The sequence below is a fragment of the Solenopsis invicta genome, chromosome 3, assembly GCF_016802725.1.
Source record: "Solenopsis invicta isolate M01_SB chromosome 3, UNIL_Sinv_3.0, whole genome shotgun sequence".
Taxonomy (NCBI): Eukaryota; Metazoa; Arthropoda; class Insecta; order Hymenoptera; family Formicidae; genus Solenopsis; species Solenopsis invicta.
The window spans coordinates 4,581,513-4,607,077 of record NC_052666.1 but is presented as its reverse complement, the minus strand read 5'-3'; the positions used below and the strand labels follow the sequence as shown (position 1 = coordinate 4,607,077).

Here is a 25,565-nt window from a genome sequence, read left to right as displayed (position 1 = left end):
CGAGAATGCTCGGTCTCTAGACAGATCGGGTAGTCGGACGGATCTGCCTTGTGCGTTTCCACTGCCGGCTTATATATCCAAACGCGCGGCTGGACAAGCCAATCCGCCCGCTCGGTTGGCCAAGCCGGAGTGGGAGCGTTGTGGAACGCCACGGTCAGCGTGCGTGTCGCCGCGTGGTTGCACGGCGAAGTTCAGTCGTGCGCGCACGTGGTCTCCTGCAACGCTCGGCGTTCGTCGTTCGGTGCACGGAACGGAGGCGCACGGACGGTGGAGGGGCGTATCGTTACATATTCATCGTTTGTTTTCACAAATGCGACTACCTTTTAAATTACGAAATCTTCTTTCGAAAAATAATCTTTATGAAATTCTAGGAAATATCTGTTCACAAGTCTACTGATGCGAATAAGTTCAATTGAAGGACATATCATTCTTCCTTTGGAGACAACTTTTAGCCAGCTCTCTTCTGCAGTATTATTACTAGTGCCAGTGCGTTCTCCTAAGTGTGGATATTTTTTCTTGAAGCGATGTGCAACATATTCTGCAACATATTGCAGACCTTTTTCTTGAACAATGTTAGTTGCGTTTTGACAACCTGCAGACATAGATAAAGTTTCGACATTTGCACCTTACATGAACGTGAATAATTCATTTATTTCAAAGTCGTCCGCACGATCCTCGTCAATCAGTTTGTTGGATCTTGAATCCTCTTTTAATTTTTCGGGCAAAATATTAATAATATTTTCAAATAATTTTTTTGTTAAAATTATTTCATCTCCAGAGTGGTCATTATTAAATTCTGAATAGCTGAATTCATGATAGTTAGTATCGATGGATTCCGGAGCGAATAATTTTATTTTTTGCAATGGAGTTGATGAATGCATGTGCATCGACGTTGATGGAACTGAAGTTGGTGTTACAGCTGATAAAATTATTGCAATGACAGGCGTCGATGGAGCAGTAAAAAGTGATGATACATTGTCAGTACTACATGAGGGTATACAACTTATAGTTTCGTCTTCTTCATTGTTACGATTCATGGTAAACACTGCGTGTGAATGTTTACTTAAAATGTATCATCTGAATCGATATCGAAAATTGTAGCCTGACGGGTGATTCTTGGATGAGCCCATAGCCTTTATGTAAGCAAAAAAATTTTCCAAAATATCCTTTTGGAAACGTCTCGTCATAATGTATTCGAACTGTTGATGTGTGCTTTTCAACTCATTGTACAATTCACAAACTGAAGAATTACTGATCAGAATTTTTGAAATGGCATCATCACTTTCCTGGAAGCAACTTTTATATTTTCAATATAAAAATTCATCCACATCAAAGTTTGCTGTTGTTTTTTCAAGTCTGCTCCAAAACCGCTGAAATTGGAGGCAATGACACTGGCGGCGCTGGCATCACGATAGAAAAGGACGTAATGCACGCACTCGTACATGACAAAGATGCAACTGTCTAGGTTCAGTAACATTCCGACATTAAATATTTCATTTTTTTCACAGTTGGCAGCCTTCAGGAATAAGAGGCACTTTGCCGTGAAAAAGGGCGTGGTTTAGCCAAATTGAGCACACCATGTTATACTTCCACCATGGATAGAGCATTAGTTTAGTTCCTCGATGTTGCGATAGCGGCGCTGTGCAGTGAAAGGCACCGCTGAATCATAGTAACGATCTCATTTATCGACTGACTCAGACCCGTAACTAGCTTTTTATGTGCACTCAACAAAGTTTTATTTTTGATTCCTTATTTTTTTTAGAGGAGATATAATAATAAAATATTATTTTAAATGAATAATTAATATAAATTAAACATAAACAAACGTTAATGCATGTATTTCTAAATGTATAACTAGAAAAATTAACATTAAAAAACATTTGAAAAATATTATCTGGTTATTGAATAGAAACGTTCATGGCATGTTCAAAGAATGTCTTAGATAAAGTGTGCTGTGAGCAACTTCAAATTACAATGGATGTATATAAAAGTGCTTGAAAGAAAACGAAATAATTATAAAACTATATGTATGAGTGTGTATAATCAAATAAAATATATTACTAAATAATATTAATGTTTATTTGCATTATATGTAAAAAAATTTTGCATAAGCGTAACAATGCAAAATCTTTATAAAAGTACATAACAAAAATACAATTATCCATCCATTACGAATATCTTATGTATCCTGGTGGTGCTAACGACGACGATGTCAGGACGTACCCCGACGCTGCTAACGACGACGATGCCAGGACGTACCCTGGGGACACGGACGACGCCGGAACATATCTCGGCGGCACGGACAAAACCGGGACGTACCCTGGGGGGACGGACAATGCCGCAACGTACCCCGATGGCTCGGACGACGCCAGAATATATGGTGCGGGGACGTATCCCGGTGGCATGGTTGGTACGGACGGAGCAGGTGGAGCGGGCGGAGTTGCCACCGCGGATAGAGTGGCCAGCGCGGGTGGAGCGGCCACCGCACCCCGATTATGATAATGATAAGGGGGCCGCTGCCTAGCGGCCCACTTATTCCGTTGCCGCCTCTGCTTCTGCCAGAGGAGACGTTGCACCTCTTCTTGTACTATCTGTAAAGAAAAAAGCTTTAATATATACGTGTATGTGTATGTATACATATGTATATACATATATATCATACACATAATTGAAACGTGGTGTTTATATTTATTGCCGTTCCTATCCTTACTTCATTGCTGTTTTGAAAACAACAATAAAGTAAGGAATAGGAATGGCAAGGTATAAATACCGACACATTTCAATAAAAGGTTACTGTGTACTTACTCGATTTATAAAGATCTCCGGCGTCTGAGTGTACCGCGAGACCGTTTTCGGTCTCGCGGACACGTTTTCTGCTGCTGCCGACGTCGCCGTCGTCGCCGTCGCTGCCGACGTCATCGCCGTCGCTGTGACGTCGTCGCCGTTGCTGCCGACGTTGTCGCCGTCGCCGTCGCCATCGCTGCCGACGTCGTCGCCGTCGCTGCCGACGTCGTCGCCGTCGCTGGTGACGTCGTCGCCGTTGCTGCCAACGTTGTCGCCGTCGCCATCGCTGCCGACGTCGTTGCCGTCGCTGCTGATGTCGTCGCCGTTGCTGCCAACATTGTCGCCGTCGCCATCGCTGCCGACGTCGTCGCCGTCGCTGTCGACGTTATTTTTTTGGGTATGAGAAAAGTCACCTTGTAGCGACTTCCTTTGCTTTTCTCTAGAAAATAAATTTATATATATTATATGCATTTTGTAATATATAATATACTATATATTATATTCACATACGTATTCCACGTCCAGCTCTTCTCCTTATGCTTGCACGCAATAACACGTCTGCACAATGCACATCTGCACACATGCGGCGAAGAATGAGAAGCTGGGGGAGGTACTCTGATCACATCACGCGGTGCGCGAGCGAATCAAAAAGCGTCGCGTTTTTTGTACACTGGCCATCAAGATTTTGCGAGACCCATATCGCAGAACAAATATTATAGCTTGGTTCTTTTTAAATATTGCATAATAATATTTGTACTATATCTGTAATAGATTTACGCAGGAACATACTCTTGCATAGCTGCAAAACTATGTGTATAAGACAATTGATTGGTCCATTTGAAATATGCGTAAGGAAATGGACCAATCAATGTTCTTATGCTTACGGTTATGCAGCAATGCAAGAGTTTGTGCTTTAGCCTTTACAAAATTATTTAAACCATTAATAAAAACATTCTGCAAGAATTTTATTGCTATCACATATGCAATGTGCAGGGCTTCGCGAATTTTTTATAGGCAGGCATGTATAGGATTCATAAAGCATAAATCATCTTTTGTTGCCATCTCAAAAAGATACAAAATCATATTCATTTGTGCAAAAAAAATTTTTTTTTTACAAAAAACCAATCCACAGTGGCTCTATGGTAGTCAGCTTGTCACCCCTTATAATGCACGTCGTGTGCATTTGCACAGACGATGCCAGAACGTATCCCCAATAGCACGGACGATGCTAAGATTTGAACCCGAGTCCATCAGGTGTCAAGCTGACATCAACCCACCAAGCCACTGTGGATTGCTATACTTTCTCTACTTTGAAATGGGTTTATCTGCTACGCAGACTTTTATGAATTATACGTTATTATACAAAAATATTAGGAAATTTAAAAATGCTCTTCTAAATAACACAAAAAATATATTTGCCATGAAAATTTACAATTAGTAAAGAACGTCATAAAAAGTGTTGAAATTTTTACATATCTTTTGGGTCCAATTTTAAATTGTAGAAGAGCGCTTTTGAATTTTTTGATTTATTTTTAATACTACATTTTACGAAAACAAAAAATTTTTCCCAAGGAATCGAACTTGGAACCTTCAGCATGATAGCAAACTATCATAATCACTCTGACAAAGGGATATCTTGTCAATTCTCCTTCTGTAACGCTACTATAGCTGCTGAAAGTATTTTATCCTTTTTTCAAGAATGCTTGAATAGCGTATTCTATCGCAGTTCATGTATAAATGAATATATAAATTATACAAAATTTCATAAAATCGATGACTAGAAATCGAGTTCCTCTCCGACGCAATACTGCAAAATTTTTGTCGCATGGTCGGCGAATCGAGATTGAAAATTATGTATCTAAAGCTGTAACAAGACAAAAACAGACAGCTCGAAACATTAGAGGATAGTTGGAGAGAGGAAGGGAACGCTTGAGAAAGATGGAAACAAAAGAGTCTTCTCCGATTCATCGGCGTACGTCGAGCAACCAAGGCGACGAGTGGAGAGCTCTTTTGTTTCCTTTTTTCTCAAGCGGTCTGTGTCTTTGTCCACCTATCCTCTTCTCTCTCGAGCGTTCTCGCTTTCTCTTATTACAGGACAATCCGGCAACACTGCACAGCTTAGCGACACGATTTCAGATTTTCGTGTCGCGGAGCCAAGTTTGCAACGCACGCGCGCGCACGACGTTTTATATATACGTTTCCCACTTATATACATATGTATTCGTATAAACTAAGCAATTTATGCCTGTATTTATATTTTTTTTATTTTCAAATAAAAAGAAAAAAGTTACAATAAAAATTACTAATAAAACAAATTCACAATATTTTTTATATTACTTAAATATATTTTAATATTTATAATAACAATATTTTATTACACAGAGTATAATATTAGAACGGTCAAATTAACGAGCACAATTAAATAAGCAATTTTGATTAAAATTTGACTGTAACGATGCACCTCCGCATCGTTCCCCCTGGGGCCACGAACCGCTCCCCTGTCCGGCCGAACACCCGCCGGACAGACGAACAGGCGCTACGCGCCGATAATCGCCTCACACACGTGCGCGCGAACGATCCGACAAGCGCGCCGTTAAACGCCCGAAGTCTACGCGCACGCGCATTAATTCGCACGCTCTTGGCGTTGGAGCGACAGAGAGGCGTACGCTCAAGCGAGCGCGATACCGGACCGATCTCGGAGCAGCGGGGATGCTGTATTCCGGGGAGAACCGAGCTCCACTCGAACATCCCCGACTCTCCGAGATCGGGGTATAAAAGGCGGACGATCTCACAGAGAGATCGACTCTTCCCCGGTCCAGCCTCCGAGCCAGACCCAGGAAATCCGCGTGGTAGAGTGAGCTCTGTCACCGCCGAGAGATCTCGGCGATTTCCGATCCCGCTTTCCCGGCACCTAGGGAATCCGAGTGGTAGAGCGAGCTCTGCCACCGTTGAGAGATCTCAACGATTCCATCAAACCCATCTCCGTCCGAGAGTCCGCGGTAACGACTGCCACCCAGGGGATAGAGAGATCTCTGCCTCCATCGAGGGATCTCGAGGCAGCCGGCACCGACTCACGTCGGGGATTCCCTACTAAGGGAATCCCGCCGCGCACCTGTCGCGAATTCGCGGAACACCGGCGCGGCTTCTAACGTAGGGCGTCCCGACCCGCGCGCGTCGCGGATCGACAAGGCCGGCGACGACGTAAACACCGTGAAGCCCTCGCGACGACACCGAACCAAGCGCGAGCAAGACCGCGCTATCGTGCGCTCTCTCATACCGGCCGCGGGCCGAGTACGAGCGACCGAGAGAATGTAAATAGATCCCCGTTCTGTACATACCGCGTCTTATTATTGTGAAATCGCGTCACCATACCGTCGCGGATACACCTCGTGTATCCCCGAACTACGTGCGCATATTATCAGCATTGTATCTTAAATAAAGTAGTTTCTCATTAAACGCACGCCCGATCTCGGAATTAATTAACCCGGCAACCTTTCTTCGAGCCCTGGCTTCCCTGAGCTCGTCCGCGCTCGGACAAAACACAGGTTGTTACATGACTTAACAATAACACAATTAATTAGGTAATACAATTAATTAGAAACAACGTTTCGGCTTTACTTAGCCTTCATCAGCCTATAAAGTACAAATATGTAGTAATTAAAAGTTCATTTTGTTTTAACTATCTGAAAATGACAGTTTTCCCTAAATTCTCTTTTTTTATAACATATCGTGTGTCGCATACCGTCTGTGATTCTTTAGATGGCGAACGGGCAATCGTGCATCCGATGTTGTGTGTGTGTGTGTGTGTGTGTGTGTGTGTGCGTGCGTGCGTGCGTGCGTGCGTGTGTGTATGTGTGTGTGTGTGAACAATGTGTAAAATAGAAAAAAATTTATAAATTTGAAAAATGTTACTTTTCATATTTTATATATTTATTGTTTATATATTATTATATATATTATATATATACACTTACACACGCACACACACACGCACACGCACGCACACACGCACACGCACGCACGCACACGCACGCACGCACACACACACACACACACACACACACGATGTGTAAATATCATTAAAAACTTATTTTTTGTAAAATAATTTGTTTGGGGTCTTAAAGATCTCCCTTTTACTATCAACAGATACTTTACTGTAGCTTTAATGGACGCGCAAACGCGAAAAAATCCGGCCCGTCTATCAACACTGCTCTGGAGGAGTTCTACGCGGCCAATAGCGTGGTTAAAGGGAATGCCTCGGCCCCAGGGCCGGATTTTGGCATAAGCAATATAAGCAGTTGCTTAGGGCCCCGCGCCAGCAAGGGCCCCAAAGTTCCATACAACTAATTTCATACGAGTATTAAATTAACGGAAAAAATGAAAAAAAAGTACGTTTTCAGTATTACATAAAAGAAATATTTTCTGAATTTTGTGTTGCTAGAGATGAATTTGCAGGGGCCTCTATAAAGTCTTAATAAAATCAATGTAGAAAATATTTTACATACAAAACAATAATAAATCTCTGTTATACTTTTCTCCGTTAATTTTTATTTCGTGAAAAATATTTTTAGAGCACTATCAAGAAGCATTTGTGAATACTCTCTCTTCGATTTTTTAAATGGTCTATTGCGATGTTGATAGTCTGAAGGTCCCTTCTTAATCCAGTAATCAACTATAAAAAATATGTTTTAGACAAATGTGTGATTCTAAATAAGACCAACATCAAATCACTGAATATTTTGCAGCGATTGCGAAAGGATATGCATTATTAGTATTGGTCAATGGTCATATCATTATTCATTTGATTTTTCTCAACTGCATTTGTAGATATTTCAGCTTTCTCTGAATTTAAATCAGTGCCTTCATGCGTAAGTAGGATCCTGCATGTATATTCAAAATATAAATGCTACGTTATTTTTTATTCCATTAAGTTAAATCACTCCAAATCTAAAGTGTAATGCTTTGTCACGTGTGTAAAATATGAATATATAAAAGGCATAAAATCTTTCTAAAATGCGCCGACCATTTTTTTCACGATTATTAACTTATTGTTAGTTAAATATTAAAACACAACACCTTTGCATTTAAGTTTTCAATTTTCTGCAATTTTTCCTTCGCACGTATAAAATTTGTAATTTTTGTTAATTTTTTTAGAGCTTCTTCCAATCCTTGTGCTTTTTTTCTTTTTTGGGACTCATTTTCGTATATTCTTTTCATTGTTAGTAAATGATTTTAGAATAATAAAGAAGTATCCGCGATTTCAAGTTAAAACACTTGACCGTCTATTCGTAGACTGTCTTCTTTTTTTTTCCTACCAAGTCACTGTTTTGTCTTTGTCTTTTTCGAGATCTTTTGTTTTAACGCATGCTGCAGACGGTCGATGTGCGAGTAAACGATCAGTGCTCTAACTTGAAATCGCATAATCGCAGATACTTCTTTATTATTCTAAAATCGTTTATTAACAATGAAAAGAGTGTACGAAAGTGGCTCCCAAAAAAGAAAAAGAAAGCAAGAATTGGAAGAAGCTCAAAAGAAATTAACAAAAATTACAAATTTTATAAGTGCGAAGGAAAAATCACAGGAAATTGAAAACTCAAATTCACAGGTATTGTGTTTTACTATTTAACTAACAATAAGTTAATAATCTAGAAAGAAATTGTAGGCACAGCGTTTGAAAAAGAATGTATTTCTTTCATATTCATATTTTACACATTTGATAAAGCATTTACACTTTAGATTTGGAGTGATTTAATTTAATGGAATAAAAAATAACGTAGCATTTATATTTTGAATATACAGGATCCTACATTTGAAGACGCTGATTCAAATTCAGAGAAAGCTGTATCTACAAATGAGAAAAATCAAATAAATAATGACATGCCCAATACCAATATTTCTTCAAAATCGCTGCAAAATATTCAGTGTTCTGATGTTGGTCTTTGGAGTCATTTATCTAAAACGGATGTTGATTACTGGATTAAGAAGGGACCTTTAGACTGTCAACATCGCAATGGACCATTTGATAAATCAAAGAGAGAATTCACAAATGCTTCTCGATATTGCTCTAAAAATATTTTTCATGGAACAAAAATTAACGGAGAAAAGTATGATAGAGATTGGTTAGTTTACTCTCCTGCAACGGGATGTGTTTATTGTTTCGTATGTAAAATATTTTCTGCATCGTCAACATCTCTTGCAAACGAAGGATTTAGTGACTGGCGTAATCTAATTTCTATTCAACAACACGAAAATTCTGAAGACCACAGAAATGCTTTATTTTCATTTTTAACGAGGAGACGTGAATCGAATTTGGATTTGCAACTTGACATGCAAGTTACTCAAGAAAAAGAATATTGGAAACAAGTTTTACGCCGAGTAATAGACGTCATTAGTACTCTAGCAGAACGCGGCTTAGCTTTCCGAGGAAGTGAAGAAAAATTCGGCTCATCAAATAATGGCAATTATTTAGGAATCCTGGAACTGATTTCAAGATATGATCCATTTCTTGCGACTCATATTGGACAATACGGTAATAGCGGTTCTGGAAAATCATCCTATTTATCAAAAACAATATGTGATGAACTCATCCATTTGATGGCCTTAAAAATCAGAGAATCAATTTTACAAGATATAAAAACTGCAGGATATTTTAGTATATCTGTTGATTCGACGCCAGATTTATCACATATTGATCAATTGGCTGTAATTATTCGATATGTCTCACCGGATAATGGATTACCTATTGAAAGATTTCTAACATATCTTGACATAAAAAGTCATACTGGCGAAAATTTAGCAAAGGTTGTCTTAACATATTTAAAAGATGAATGCCAAATTAATTTTAGTAATTGTAGAGGTCAATCTTATGACAACGCTGCTAACATGTCCGGAGTATATAAGGGAATGCAAGCTAAAATTCGAGAGGAAAATGAATACGCTATATACATTCCATGTGCTGGCCACTCATTAAATCTCGTTGGACGCTCTGCAGTTGATTCGTGTCTTGAAGCTGTTCGATTTTTTTCTACCATTCAAGGGTTGTACGTATTTTTCTCAGCATCGCCGAAGCGTTGGTCCATCTTGAATGAATATTCGCAGCAAAATAAATCCTTTTTACAACTTAAACGACTTTCTGATACAAGGTGGAATGCTCAAGCACAAGCTACTTCAGCTGTAGCTAGAGGTTACAATGAAATAATTGCTGCTCTTTACCACATTGCTGAAGATGGAAATGAAAGCGGGGAATATCGAAATGAGGCTTCTGCTCTGATTAACATAATGGAGGAGCTCGAATTCGTCTTTATGTTAGAATTTTGGGAAAAAATATTAAATGAGTTCGACAAAACATCTAAAGCTCTCCAAAATGCAGAAATAACAATAAGCACAACTGCAAAACTTTACTTTGCACTGTCTCAGTATGTGCAAAACGTTCGGCAAGATTTTGATGACATCGAGTCTCAGGCAAAAGGAAAACTTCCTGATATTGATTATAAATCTGCGAGAAAACGAAAGATAAAAAGAAGGAAGCAAGTTAATGATGGTAATGCCCCTGATGCTGCGGAAAATTTATCTCCTAGGGATAAATTTAAAATGCAATCTTTTATTCCAATGATTGATGCACTGAAAAGAAATTTGGAAGAGAGAGCGTTAATTTATAAAAATGTATCTAACATGTTTTCTTTTTTGACAAATTTGGATGCATCGGAAAAAGAAATCCAAAAAGACTTACTCTTTCTAAAACAGGAATTTCCAAAAGATGTCCAACATGACTTTTCCAGCGAAATAAAACATTTTCATATGTACGCAAAACAAGTTTATCAAGAAAAAAAATATTTAAGTCATGAACAGTTATATCAATTAATTTTTCAAGATAAAATTCAAACCGCGTATCCTAATGTAGAAGCAATTTTACGTTTATTTTTATCTTTAATGGCGACTAATTGTTCTGGAGAAAGATCGTTCTCAAAATTAAAACGAATAAAAAGTTATTTGCGTACAACAATGACTCAAGAAAGGTTAGTAGATTTAACATTAATGTCCATAGAGAACGACAAATTACGAGCTATATCTTTTAATGAAATTATTGAGCAATTTGCAGCAATTAAAAGCAGAAAACAAAATTTTAAATAGGCTTTATATACAGAAAAATATGTTAAAATAAATTTTAATATATATGATTTATTTATTGTGTTTTCTATATTTGCCTTTACCATAAGTCAGTTTGTTAGGTTTGGTTAAGTTAAAAGGGCCCCCTTCAAAGCCAGTGCTTAGGGGCCCCCTACGACCTAAATCCGGCCCTGCTCGGCCCTCCAACCTTCCTTGCCTTAATTGGCTGAGAAGGAGGTCGCCACCAGGAGAAACCGCCTTGTCGTGACGGTGGGGCTTATGCGTGATATAAAAGACCGCACGCAACTAAGCATTCCTACCAGCGCACGCATAGTGCTCCCAATGCCCTCCTAGCATCCGGCCGCCCACCATGACCCCTCCCTCCTTTGCTCTCAACCTGGTTTGCTCTCAACCTCATTTGTGTTTGTGCGGTTGACGAGGAAACATTGACTATCTCCGTGCCATTGTATTTATTATATTTATTAGTTTTATTACTTCCGACTTAATAACGTTTTTTTTTTAAATCTGTGTTAATTTATTACGATGTGACGTCAATACCTTACAAAATGGCTTGAATTAACAGTGCTGGTGAGTTGTCTGATTTTTTATTTTATAACTTTCGAGGATTCGTGTTCACTGTCCGCCACAGATTACGACATGATCGCTGATATGTCCATCTTGGTGGTCAACATTGATGGACCATAATGTGTAAATTTGCTCTGAATTCTTGTACACGAAAAAGCGACTACACGGCGTATTAATTTCTCGCCCTCGAGTCAGAGACAACATATGTTGGGCTTGAAATGTTTGTTTCTTTTATTCAACGCGACCACCACGTCATACAATGGTCATTTTAATGGAATTACATCGTTGAAAATGACTTCAACGGAAATCGTAACGCGTCCGATATTTGTATACATATTTATGTACTAATAACAAAATACATGTACTATTATTATTGACGCACCAACTACCGCATTTGATTCGCATTTCCTACGTTTTATTCTCTAATTTTAATATTGCCGAGTCTATCTTAAATATTTTGATTTTATTTATATAATATTATTTATTAAGAATGTATTTCTTTTAACAAGAAAGAGTAGATATCCACATAAGATAGGTTTTATTACAAATAGAAGCAAAATTTCTTGCCATATCTTTATTAAAGTGTTGCATGTATTTTTGCTTATTATTGTTTAAATTATTCCAGGAATTACTATTATTATCATTATCACTATTATATAAATAGCATTTTCTATCTTGTAATATAGATTTTTAAATGTTATACAGATCTTTAAATTTCCCGACTAAACTTTTGGCGCGTATTCCTACAACGATAGCATAGATATGCAATTCTTTTATCTTCTTGACAATTTCTTAACGATATTTTCAGTGAAACATGCGAGTCTTACAGTCACATTGAGATTCTCGTGTCAAAGGTCAAAGTTAATAAAGATCCATATCATATTATAAAAACCAAAACTGCTATTTGTATAATAGTGATAGTGATCTGAGAGTTATAAAATTATACAGAATTTTTGAAAAATTCGGAAAAATTATATGAAAATTAAATTATATTGAAAAATTCTGAAACAAATTTTCACCATGGATGATGACATGTACATACAAAAACGAAAGTAATATTTAATGCATAAAAAACTCAATCACGCATAGTTGTATGTACTTACCGAAAGTGTTCTTTAAACGCTAATTTCGAATAATTAGGAATTACACGTTCCACATAGTCCGTAATTTTTACAATTTTAACATTTTCGCGCATTTTACTCAACTTAAGTAAGCAATATAGTATTTTACAGTCTTCCAAAGAAATATTATTTTCATTGTCATCGTCACTATCACTGGATTCGCTGCTGTCACTCTCAATATTGTTATTTTTTATTATTAAAGAAATTATTAGAATTATTTCCGTTGTAAAATCTTTCTTTGCTGCAATATCTGCATCATCCATTTCGTGTGACGCATAAGAGGCGTATAACAACCGTTTCAATTTAATGCACGTAGAGACTCGCATTGTGCGCATCGACAAAACGGAACAATTTCAATATGCTCCGCATTACTCATGCAGTTCATGCGCAATTTGGAACGCACCCTATGAAAATTTCCACCTTGGTGAATAAAATTAATCATGCCATTTATTGGTTCGTCCCTCCATTCTCCAAGTCTTACTGTTTCATTCTGTCTTCGGTGTCCAGCGATTCTGTCTTCGGTGTCCAGCATACCTTTCAGGTATATATAAATGTCCCAGAGCTTTTGAGGCTTCTGCAGATATCTTTTTTAATATTTTCTTTTGAAAATAATATTAATATTACTACAAATATAAATATTAGTATTATTAATACCAAAATGAGTATATTTTTTAATATAAGAATACAAGAAAACTTTTAAATTTATATACCTGTAGTTAAAAATTCTTCTGTTCTTCCGACCACTACACTGAGTTCCAGGGAATGGGATGAGCAATTTTGTTGTTAGCGGAAATTCCTCATCGCCAACCGATACATGTGGAAATGGAACATTTAAACCGGAAAAAGAGGATGCTCTTGGAAATTTAATTTCATTATTATCTAGCCTAGTTTTAAGAGTGCGCACACCAGAATCGCTAATACGACCATTTGTTCCAATATCTATATAAATAAATCTTAGATTTGCATCAACAACAGCAAGAAAAAGAATGCTGAAGTCATCTTTATAATTGTAATATAAAGAGCCTGAACTTAAGAGAGTATCTATTTTTACGTGCTTCCCATCTATTGCTCCTACACAATTATATAAGTTCCATTTCTCTTCAAATTCATTGGCAACAACTCGCCATTCATCTTTAGAAGTTGGGAAACATAAAAATCATCTTTGAAAACAGTAACTAGTGCTCAACAAACTTCACGAATAATACCAGATATGGTACTTTGTCCCAAAAGACATAGATAAGCTTTCTTGGCTTTCACCTAAAAAAAAGAAAAGATAGCACGTTGATATACAGACGCATACATTAAGACGATGCTGGAGTCGTTTGTACATGCAAATATTTTTGCATAAACAGATCTTTTTATCAAAGATACGAATTAAAAAAATTTTTTGCAGAATTAAAGTATAGACAATAACGAAATGCACAGACTACAATTTTATTTGAAAAACAAAAGAAATCTATATATTTTTTTTCGTTTTTCATATAAATTTACAGCCTGGGTACTTTGTTATTGTCTATACTTTAATTCTGCAAGAGTATTTCTTAATCTGTGTCTTCAATAAAAAGATCTATTTATGCAAAAATATTAGCTTATACAGACGACTCCAGTATCGCCTTAAAAATTTGTTCTTTTCAGCTGAACTTCTCTCTTGTTACTTTTCCTCCTTTTTTCTTTATGTTGAAAAAAGAAAAAAAGATAAACACAATGCAAAAAGTTAAAATAAAAACAGATTTTAAGAGAAGATAAATGTCTGGTTGAATTTGAAGTACAGATACCTGTGGCAATATGTCTCAAAGTGAGCGATAATCTTCTTATGGAACACTTTTTCTTAAATGGGTATCTTGTTTAACAATTAAAAGTGTAACTTTATGAAGAAGTTCTTCAAAAGTGGTAGTATTCATTCTCAGACATTTGTCCAAAAAACAAGAAACATTATATACGTCATGTTTATTTTCTTAAGCAATACTTAAATAATACTTAAAAATATTTTATTCTTTCAACAAACTATAATATGTAAGGTTTTATATATATAAGACTATAAAATAACCATCATGAAGGAAAGAATAATGGACCTATCAATTACAGCTATTATATATAACAATATAAGATTTTATAATTATTGTGAAAGGATAAAAATGTTAAATGATAATATACATTCCAAATAATTCTTAGCAAATGATTATGCCGCATACAAAAATTGATTGGCCTGCAGAAATTATAGGATACAAGCTCATGTAAACATTTAACATTTATACATTTAAATAAAAAGAACTTTTTTGAAGGATATTCACTCTTGGTCAAAGCGATTGGCCTCAGACAACCGTACACGACAAATCTATATCTTAAGATTTACTTCTGATTCTTATTAATTTATATTTTCTAATTCTAACCTAGTTAAGATTAGAAAATGTATTAAATTACTGGGATTTTGAAAACCTAGTTTTTTCATTATTCTTTTGTTTCACTCTCGAGGATGCAAAAAGGCAGGAAAGCTGTCAGAAAAGCGGAGTACCTTCGCCGTGGCCAAGTACCTTCGATCACTGATTTTCCGGAATATTAGCGCAGCGGAACAAGCAGCCATGCTGGCTGACGGAAAAAGGCGATCTGTTCGTAGCAGTCAGTGTTGCCACATAAAAATAATAAAGATTCCTATATTTTATCCCTAAAGCAGATAAAAATCCCTCAATTTTTAAAATTTGATTGTAATTCTTCTAAAACTATTTTCTATCTTCCCACGTTCCTGACAAGATTAATATTTATAAAAGTGAAATAAAAGGAGATACACTGTATTTATAAAATAATAGCTAAATACTTTTAAGCGGAACATTTTACATTTGTTTAAAAAAATATAGTTTATTTTATAAAATTATTTAAAAAATTTTAGTTTATCATTGTTCAAAAAGTACCGCTCCTTATTAAAAATATTATTATTATTATTAAAAAGTGATATATGTTGTAGACATATGTTATATTTTAACTGACTAAAGAATAAATCGATTAAAAACAGAAACTATTGTTGGATATGTGCGTGCGTGCGTGCGTGCGTGCGTGCGTGCGTGTGCGTGCGTGCGTGCGTGCGTGCGTGCGTGCGTGCGTGCGTGCGTGCGTGCGTGCGTGCGTGCGTGCGTGCGTGCGTGCGTGCGTGCGTGCGTGCGTGCGTGCGTGCGTGCGTGCGTGCGTGCGTGCGTGCGTGCGTGCGTGCGTGCGTGCGTGCGTGCGTGCGTGCGTGCGTGCGTGCGTGCGTGCGTGCGTGCGTGCGTGCGTGCGTGCGTGCGTGCGTGCGTGCGTGCGTGCGTGCGTGCGTGCGTGCGTGCGTGCGTGCGTGCGTGCGTGCGTGCGTGCGTGCGTGCGTGCGTGCGTGCGTGCGTGCGTGCGTGCGTGCGTGCGTGCGTGCGTGCGTGCGTGCGTGCGTGCGTGCGTGCGTGCGTGCGTGCGTGCGTGCGTGCGTGCGTGCGTGCGTGCGTGCGTGCGTGCGTGCGTGCGTGCGTGCGTGCGTGCGTGCGTGCGTGCGTGCGTGCGTGCGTGCGTGCGTGCGTGCGTGCGTGCGTGCGTGCGTGCGTGCGTGCGTGCGTGCGTGCGTGCGTGCGTGCGTGCGTGCGTGCGTGCGTGCGTGCGTGCGTGCGTGCTGCGTGCGTGCGTGCGTGCGTGCGTGCGTGCGTGCGTGCGTGCGTGCGTGCGTGCGTGCGTGCGTGCGTGCGTGCGTGCGTGCGTGCGTGCGTGCGTGCGTGCGTGCGTGCGTGCGTGCGTGCGTGCGTGCGTGCGTGCGTGCGTGCGTGCGTGCGTGCGTGCGTGCGTGCGTGCGTGCGTGCGTGCGTGCGTGCGTGCGTGCGTGCGTGCGTGCGTGCGTGCGTGCGTGCGTGCGTGCGTGCGTGCGTGCGTGCGTGCGTGCGTGCGTGCGTGCGTGCGTGCGTGCGTGCGTGCGTGCGTGCGTGCGTGCGTGCGTGCGTGCGTGCGTGCGTGCGTGCGTGCGTGCGTGCGTGCGTGCGTGCGTGCGTGCGTGCGTGCGTGCGTGCGTGCGTGCGTGCGTGCGTGCGTGCGTGCGTGCGTGCGTGCGTGCGTGCGTGCGTGCGTGCGTGCGTGCGTGCGTGCGTGCGTGCGTGCGTGCGTGCGTGCGTGCGTGCGTGCGTGCGTGCGTGCGTGCGTGCGTGCGTGCGTGCGTGCGTGCGTGCGTGCGTGCGTGCGTGCGTGCGTGCGTGCGTGCGTGCGTGCGTGCGTGCGTGCGTGCGTGCGTGCGTGCGTGCGTGCGTGCGTGCGTGCGTGCGTGCGTGCGTGCGTGCGTGCGTGCGTGCGTGCGTGCGTGCGTGCGTGCTGTGTGTGTGTGTGTCACGTTTTAAATACTAATCGTAGAAATGTTAAAAAAAAAGTTATTTCAATTAATTACTGTTATTTCATCGTTATCATTTAATTGTGATGATCGTACATTGATTTATTGTACAAAGCTCGATGCTCACGTGTAACAATAAATTCATAACAAGTGTTAACTGCTCTTTTAGTATGTAAAATGCCAACAAGTTTCAATCTTTAATCTATTTCTTCGCTCTGTTAAAATTAATTTTACATTAGAAAAAACTCTTTCCACACTAGCACTAGAATGTGGTAATAATAATGATTTTTTATTGTGCAAAATTGCATAATGTAGGACAAAGCAAGGAGTCATCTCCTTTTTTAAAAGTGCTAATTTTTTTTCCAAGTCTTTACTCTTGCAGTGCGGTGGCAGCTCGCGGTTTAAAAATTAGTAAAAAAATGGTTAGAGGCGAGAACTCTTGACGAAACTATAGAAATCCTTAGAACTATTGGTGAACTATCGAAAAATGCCAAGAACTCGCCCAGAACTCTCAACAAGATGGTACTTTACTCTTATAATGCGGTGCCAACTCGCGATTTAAAAATTAGTAAAAAAAATGGTTAGAGGCGAGAACTCTTGACGAAACCACAGAAAGCTTTAGAACTATTGCGGAACTATCGAAAAATGGTAAGAACTCGTCCAGAACTGTGAACAAGATGGTACTTTACTCTTGTATTTTTTGGTATAATAACAAATTTTTTTTATGTTGGGCACATTAATATGTACAGTTTCCAAATGACATGCGAGTTGGGATTGCAACTTCAAGCAAAAGGTACAACAGTTTTATTTGAATTTTATATTAGATATTTCAATGTACATTAGTTCATCATTGCATGCAGATATATCATTATTGTCGGATATATTTTAACTAGAAGCGTTTTCTGGTTTGTTTGAAATATTATTTTGCAAAGATTCATTATTATGAGATAAAAAACTTTCTTCTGAAGGAATATATTCTGATTCTTCATCACTATATTCTTTTCTCATTATCTAAATAAAATAAAATGAAATATAATAGTTACTCAACAAACACTCAAAGATCATTTATGTAGCATTTTTATAACATATTATATGTTGTTCACAAATCACTCCCAAGCAACACAGTTAGTTAAAGAATACGTTTAATAAACGCTGAAAATCAATTTTATACACATAAATTGAAAAATAAACGTTTAAAATTTGAGATGATTTTTATACTAATTTAATAAACGTTATAGAAACGTTTTATAAGACAATTTTTAGACGTGTTCTTTCAAATGTAATTATATAATTATAATAATTGAAACGTAAAAAGTATAATATAAATATTTCATTATATTTAAAAGTGAATAATCTTCAGAAAGTTTATTAGGAGTACAAATTGAAAACCGCCGTTTTTTGTCAAAATTTAAGGATTGATTGTTGAAAAATGGTTATATACTTATTCTTGAAAGTATTGTCCATCGCTGGCCATTACTTTCTCCCACCTTTCGGGCAGCATACGAATCCCGCGTCGAAAAAACTGCTCGTCTTTTGCGGCGATCCACGAATCGACCCAGTTTTTGGCCTCTTCGTAATAATGGAAGTGCTGCTCAGCCAGGCCATGCGCCATTGATCGGAACAAGTGGTAATCTGAAGGGGCAATGTCAGGAGAATACGGCGGATGAGGTAAGACGTCCCATTTTAATGTTTCCAGATAGGTTTTAACGACCTGAGCAACATGTGGCCGAGCGTTGTCGTGCAATCACTTTTTCGTGTCTTTGCTCGTATTGTGGCCGTTTTTCCTGCAATGCTCGGCTCAAAGCGTTAGTTGTGTTCGGTAGCGAGCTCCTGTGATGGTTTCACCCGGTTGCAACAGCTCATAATAAATCACGCCGAGCTGGTCCCACCAAATACACAGCATGAGCCATGGATGTTTGGCTTGGCCGTCGATGTTGATGCATGGCCGCGGTAGCCCCACGATTTTTTTCGTTTTGGATTATCATAATGGATCCACTTTTCATCGCCGGTTACAATAGGATGCAGAAAACCCTTCCGTTTTTGCCGTTGGAGCAGCTGTTCACACGCAAAAAACGCCGTTCGACGTCTCTCGGCTTTAATTCGTATGGCACCCAGTGTCCATGCTTTTGGATCATTCCCATGGTTTTCAAACGATGTGAAATAGCTTGTTGAGTCACGCCCAATGAATCTGCAAGCTCCTGTTGCGTTTGAGATGAATCTTCATTCAGTAATGTTTCCAATTGTGCGTCTTCAAACTTTTTCACCTGTCCGGGACAGTCTCCTTGTCTTCTACGCCGAAATCACCACTTTTGAAGCGTTGGAACCATTCTCGACACGTTCTTTCACTAATGGAAGCCTCACCATAAGTTTTTACAATCATTCGACGCGCCTCAGCCGCAGATTTTTTCGAATTGAAGGCAAAAAACAAAATTTCCCGCAAATGACGCTTATTGAGCACAAATTTCGACATTTTAGATCACAAAAAAATATATAACGCCGATAAAAATTCACAACTGCAATGATAAGGAATTGTTGCCAGATTCCCAACCTTACATTTAAAATTTTTGATCTAACGTTTGGCGCCAGCATTTACCGCTGGCGCCATCTACTGAAAAACGGCGGTTTTCAATTTGTACTCCTAATACATATAAATTTTTTTATTTTTAAGGAAGTATTATATATACAGTATTATATACAGTAGCATATGCAGTATTATATTATACAGGGTAGTCAAAAAGTATCGGACCCCCCCAATATTTCCGTTCCCTTGCATTTTACAAGTAAATGTTTCAGACAAAAGTTGTAGGGTTTAAAAAGATCTATTTACTCAACGAAAATAAACTTTCTTGTAGTGTTTTAGAAAGGTCTCGAGATAAGCTACAAGAATATGCAATAAAAAGTTAGGTGTTCCATTTAAAAAAGTTAATGTAATTTCGATCTGACCTTGGCGACGCCATCCAAGGTCAAACTGATAAGATCAGTAAATAGATCTTTTTAAACCCTACAACTTTTGTCTGAAACATTTTCTTGTAAAATGCAAGGGAACGGAAATATTGGGGGGTCCGATACTTTTTGACTACCCTGTATATATGTTTAGGTAGTCCACAAAACCGACTATTTTTTTTCTTTATGTGCTTCACCGGAAATCGAAAATATATGTTGCAAAAGTAAATTCCGTTTTTTGTTCAAATTTAAAAAAAATGTTTTAGAGGCTGTAGTCGTTTAAAAACAAAAATTGACGTAACATTTTAATTTTTTTAAATCACATTGAGGCATATCCTGTTGAGTTGATCATTGAGATATTGTTGTCAGGAATCAAATATATAAGCTTGAATTTTTGTAGCCAAAAATACTGACAGTAAGTTATTTATTTAATTCTTTAAAATTCGAATTTTTACAAAAATAAACACTTAAAGGCTTAAAAAATATATATATGTGTGTGTGTGTGTGTGTGTGTGTGTGTGTGTGTGTGTGTGTGTGTGCGCGTGCGCGTGTGCGTGCGTGCGTGCGTGTGTGTGTGTGTGTGTGTGTGTGTGTGTGTGTGTGTGTGTGTGTGTGTGTGTGTACATATATATATGTATGTATGTATGTATGTGTGTATGTATGTATGATAATAAAAAGAATAAAATAAAAAGAAATAAATATTTCTATTAAATAAATATTGGAGACGTGATAAAAAGAAATGAATTATTAAATTGTACAATTTTACAAATTTATTAACGTGATTTATAGTGTTGTCATTAAAATATCTCTTTATTTAAAAATAACACACAAGAATTATTAGTCTCAGCGTGTCACATCGTATTAAAATTCGATTTAATTATAATTTATGAAATCCTGTATTTTCGGATTAAAATGGATTTAACACGTGAGTGCGCCATCGCTAGGTGGCCACGTCGCGGTGAATCTTCTCGTGAGTCGAATATGGCCACAGGCGTTATATCTAGGTGCCACTGCGGCCGATTTTTCAGCTGATACTTTAGTGAGTCATTTAGGACCTGCGTATTGTAACCTCAAAAATTCGCTCTCATTCTTTTCAAACATAACGTGTGTGTGAAAAACTGTTCCATTTATTGTTATTTAAATGTAAAAATATAAAATTTTATATTTTTACATTTAAATAACAATTTATATTGTGATTTAATTTTGTACATAAATTAAATGTTTAATTCAAATTTAATCTTTTATCAATCTTTTTTAATGACAAGAATATAAAAAATATATTTTTTGTAAACTAGACATTTATTACATTTACATTAATATATTCTGCTTTAATAAATCTATCTGGGTTTCGATCTTATTTTCAATCGGTTTTAATACCGTATTTTCGGTGTAGAAATTCCGATTGATTTGGATTACTTGGAATGTTTCTTATGTCTTTTCACACAATTTGTTGTTGCGTGATTAACAATAATCATTATTATAATTTTCTATTAAACAACATAACCTATAACGTGTATTACATTAGATTTATATTATTAAGTGGGAGGTTATAATATTGTTGTAAGTTATTGTTGTATTTACCGGATAAAGAGCTATTTGCATTACTTCTCCAAGTCATTAGAAGCGTAAATGTTTTGAGTGTAAATTCACATTATATTTAATTATTTTTTAAGACTCAGCTATAAATGATAACAGAATCGACGTCGATTTTGTTGGAGACAGAGTATTAAGAACTAGCTATATCGTAGGAGAATACTCATCTTATTTTTATTTTGACGGTGACTAAAATATTTCTCATGTCTGTTTCTGACTTCAACGTTAAATTTACGTCAATTTCATAATTATATTTCTGGTTGGACAATTACAGATTATTAACTTAATTTTATATATTTATCATATGTACAACATATTAATTAGATATTTGTTTACAATCTTTTTTATAATATGATCTTGTAACACTGGTACTTTTCCGGTGCGGCGGGAGTATCGGGATATCTTTCGGTGCGTTGGGATATCGTGATCGGTTGCTCGGATGTGCTCGCCGGATGTCAGGGTTTTTCGGTAGTAATGAGAACTCCATGTTGAGTACAATGATACAAACGTAACAATATATTTATCAGATATAGTTGAAATACACAAATAATAATAAGGCACCGGAGTGGTCGGTTAAACAATAATCGGATCCGCGCAAAATAAAAGCACGACGAGGTCGGGCCGGACAAAATATAACTCGCGGCGTAACTTAATATTTAAACAAAAGAACGGATTCGGATAACTAAAGAAACGGACGGACTGGTATTATGCGCTATGCGCTCGGAGGTAATAATCGGAGTTGCTCGGTTAAACAATAATTGGACCCGCGCAAAATAAAAGAACGGACAAAATATAATTCGCGGCGTCACTTAATATTTAAACAAAAGAACGGATTCGGATAACTAAAGAAACAGACGGACTGGTATTATGCGCTGTGCGCTCGGAGGTAATAATCGGAGTCGCCGTGAAGCGGCAAACTTAAAGTGCGGTTAAACAGGCCGTGATTGGCCCGCGCGACGGACGGTCGCAATCGTGGAATCGGCGGCGCAGCGGACGGTTCCGCAGTACGCGAGAGTGATCGACGTTAGAGACCTAAGTGGTCTCACCCCGCGTGTTGTCACCCCGTGGGGAGCAGGTTTATGGATTGAGCCGGAGGACGGCGTCGAGTATTTCCGACGACGGCGTTGGTCTCGAGAATCCCCGAGAATGGACTTGCGGGACGGACGGTTCCTATAGGCCGAGAATACCCAGCCGCGGAAACGACGAGTATTCCCGTCGCGGACGGAGGATGAAATCGGCCGAGTATTCCCTAACCGTTAGGACCGACGAGTATGACCGTGAGATGGTTGGAACAAGAATGCCCGTTCCCAGAAAGTGCTTGAGAATACCCAAGCTAAGGAGCGCCGAGGATACCCGGCGCAAGAGCGGAGTAGGTACGAGATCGGTGGCTCGGAGCGAACTGATTTCGGCTGCCCGCTGCCGACTTATATAGCGGTCCGCGCGGTCGGACGTACCAATCAGCGCGCGCAGTTGGGCCGGCCGTAGTGGGAACGCTTGCCGAACGCGGCGCGCGGCACGCATGGTAGCGCGTGATCGCGGCAAGCTTAAGATCCGTCTACAATGGAGAGTTTTAAGCCGTAACAGTAGGTTGTAAGTGACGTAATACCGGTTTTTAAGGTCGTAGCAGTAGCCGTAAGCGAAATGAATCATTTTCATTTCGATACTGCTTACAGCCTACGGCAAGCGTCTTGCGTTGCCTTGCGTCACTTTTGTTTGGGGTTATTGTGCGCGTTTATTTAATCATTTTTAAATTGAGTCATTTTTTAATAAATAGTGCAATGTCTGAAGAACCATTTGAAGAAAATATAATTAATGAGATAGAGAACGACGATGATAATGAACAAGATACATTACTAAAGCAGGAATTGATTGCTTTTGTCAAGGCAAATCCCGCTTTATATACAAAAAACTGGAAAGAATATGCTGGCAAAGATTTTTGTAAAGATCTAGCTTGGGAGAATATTGGTTTTAACTTGTCGAAACAAGTGTCAGGTAAGATGTATATAATTAAATCACTCAATATGTTTACCTGTCACGGTAAGGTTAAGTTAAATTATTACTACAAGTTTTTATTTCTGTTATCAATAGGGAAAGATGCCGCCAAAATGTGGTACAGTATTTGCCAGCGATTTGGTAAGGAAAGACGAAAAGTTGTAGCATCTCTGAAAGGAAGATCTGGGCAAGAAACAAAGCCTTTATACGTACCAAAATGGCAATTTTACAATCTTTGTTTATTCTTAGTGGATCACATCACGCCTCGAAGGTATATAATTGTTATTTACAAATTAAATTAGCCTAATAATTGATATTGTGATATTTGGTAATGGTATGTATTACGGTGTTTCAGGACTACCAGTAATTATAGCTCAAACAAAATGAAGAAGACCATTGAAGAAACTTCCTCTTCTCCAATATTTATTTTACCTTCGTCATTACCATCACCTTCATTATCAGCAAGATCAATACCGTCTCCACAAGCAGTATCTCCTCAAATATTGTCTGCACAAGTACTATCTCCACGAGCACTGTCTCCAGAAGTAACCTCTCCACGATTACTGTCTTCACAAATAGTGTTTCCACAAGTACTGTCTCCACGAGCACCATCTTTGCAAGTACTGTCTCCACGAGCAACGTCTCCTCAAATACTGTCTGTACAAGCACCATATTCACGAACATCATCTCCACAAGTACCATCTTCACAAGCATCATCTCCACAAGCATCAGTGCTTTTGTCTCCATCTAGTATATGGTCCACGAGTGATTTAGAATTAGTAATTAGCGGTAAGTGATTTATTAATATATACAAATGTTGTATGTAAGGTCGAGTGAATTGAGAAATGCATAGTTTTTATTAATCTTTTTTTTTATTTACAGACAACAGTGCATCAGCATACTCGGCTGAGGAAAATAAAGAAAATGAAGCTTTACATGCGCCCACATCTTCATCCAGTAGCCTTAATGTGGAGGAATGTTCTGCATCAGCATCCAAAGACGTGTTAAAAACGATGCGAAAGATATCCTCATCAACAGAAAGAATTATTCCCGAGCCTGATAACTTTGCTAAACTCAAAAGGAAAGACGATGATCTGCTTATGCAAGCTATCAACAAGCAATCAACAGCTCTGATTTCTTTCACTACAAAATTTGGAAACTCTTTGATGACATCAAACAAACGTTCTACTCCTTCCTCAGCTTCATCTGTTATTGATCCAGTCTTGGCTGCCATTGGATATGCTCTTAATTCCGTACTCGAAGAAAAACGTCTTGAATGCATGATGGAAGTACTTCAACTTATAAAATCAAAATACATTCAGAAATAATTTTTAAGTTTATTATATCTAATTCAGCGATAATAAACATATATCTTACTTTTATATGATTTATACTTGTATCATTACTGTCTAATAATACATGTTAATATACTTATGTACATTATACTAAAAGTTTCTTATACATGTACACAGGAATAAAACAATTTTGTTAAAATAATACTGTCTAATAATTCATGTTAATGTCTAATAATACTGTTTAATAATAATACATGTTAATATTATACTTATGTACATACATTATACTAAAATGTTTATATATTTATATTTCTTACACATGTACACAGAAATAGAACAATTTTGCTAAAATACAAGTTTAGGTAGATACAGATCTGAAAATAATTTTGTTGGACCATCAAAACAATTATGTAGGAACATTAAAGCTGCTAGAGTTTTTAAAACGTTTTGTAGCATTGCCTATTATTTATTGCTTAAAATTTATCATAACTATTTTGAAGATCCAATAAAATTATTTTCAGGTTTGTATCCAGCTAATTTTTAGATACTCAGCAAAATCTTAATTCTGTAAACAAAAAAAACTGTTTTAAATATATAATAAAGTTATTTCAAATTATAAAATCAAAATAAATTCAGCAATAACAAATTTTTTCTGTATATCGTATGTATAAGAAATTATATTACAGAAGGATTAATAATAGCCCCTCTGAACGTGTATTCGTATTGCCATGGAGCTTGAGCTTCACCAACTGGAGAAATAAAGTATTCTTTAAGGATATTTCTCATTTCTTTCGCTACAGAATCTGCACGGTTAGCACCTAA

General features: G+C 38.1%; 3 protein-coding genes across 4 annotated transcripts in view; all 3 read left to right on the top strand.

Annotated features, from left to right (window-relative positions):
- The window catches only part of LOC113005769, a 420,425-nt gene that overhangs the window by 241,424 nt on the left and 153,436 nt on the right, over nucleotides 1-25,565 (top strand). The window lies entirely within an intron of this gene.
- On the top strand, nucleotides 8,249-11,595 carry LOC120357283 (zinc finger MYM-type protein 1-like). Its single transcript, XM_039447441.1, has 3 exons — nucleotides 8,249-8,389; nucleotides 8,584-10,324; nucleotides 11,540-11,595. Exons 1-3 carry the CDS (start codon nucleotides 8,249-8,251, stop codon nucleotides 11,593-11,595), a joined length of 1,938 nt encoding a protein of 645 aa, XP_039303375.1.
- Nucleotides 23,235-24,803, top strand: LOC120357282. The gene is made up of 4 exons (XM_039447440.1): nucleotides 23,235-23,448; nucleotides 23,545-23,719; nucleotides 23,804-24,237; nucleotides 24,331-24,803. Exons 1-4 carry the CDS (start codon nucleotides 23,235-23,237, stop codon nucleotides 24,774-24,776), a joined length of 1,269 nt encoding a protein of 422 aa, XP_039303374.1. The 3' UTR covers nucleotides 24,777-24,803.

Coding starts and splice junctions, on each gene's coding strand:
- LOC120357283 (XM_039447441.1), top strand. CDS start 8,249: ATGAAAAGAGTGTACGAAAGTGGCTCCCAAAAAAGAAAAAGAAAGCAA. Junction 8,390..8,583: donor TTGAAAACTCAAATTCACAG/GTATTGTGTTTT, acceptor TTGAATATACAG/GATCCTACATTTGAAGACGC. Junction 10,325..11,539: donor AAGGAAGCAAGTTAATGATG/GTAATGCCCCTG, acceptor TGTCCGCCACAG/ATTACGACATGATCGCTGAT.
- LOC120357282 (XM_039447440.1), top strand. CDS start 23,235: ATGTCTGAAGAACCATTTGAAGAAAATATAATTAATGAGATAGAGAAC. Junction 23,720..23,803: donor GATCACATCACGCCTCGAAG/GTATATAATTGT, acceptor ACGGTGTTTCAG/GACTACCAGTAATTATAGCT. Junction 24,238..24,330: donor TTTAGAATTAGTAATTAGCG/GTAAGTGATTTA, acceptor TTTTATTTACAG/ACAACAGTGCATCAGCATAC.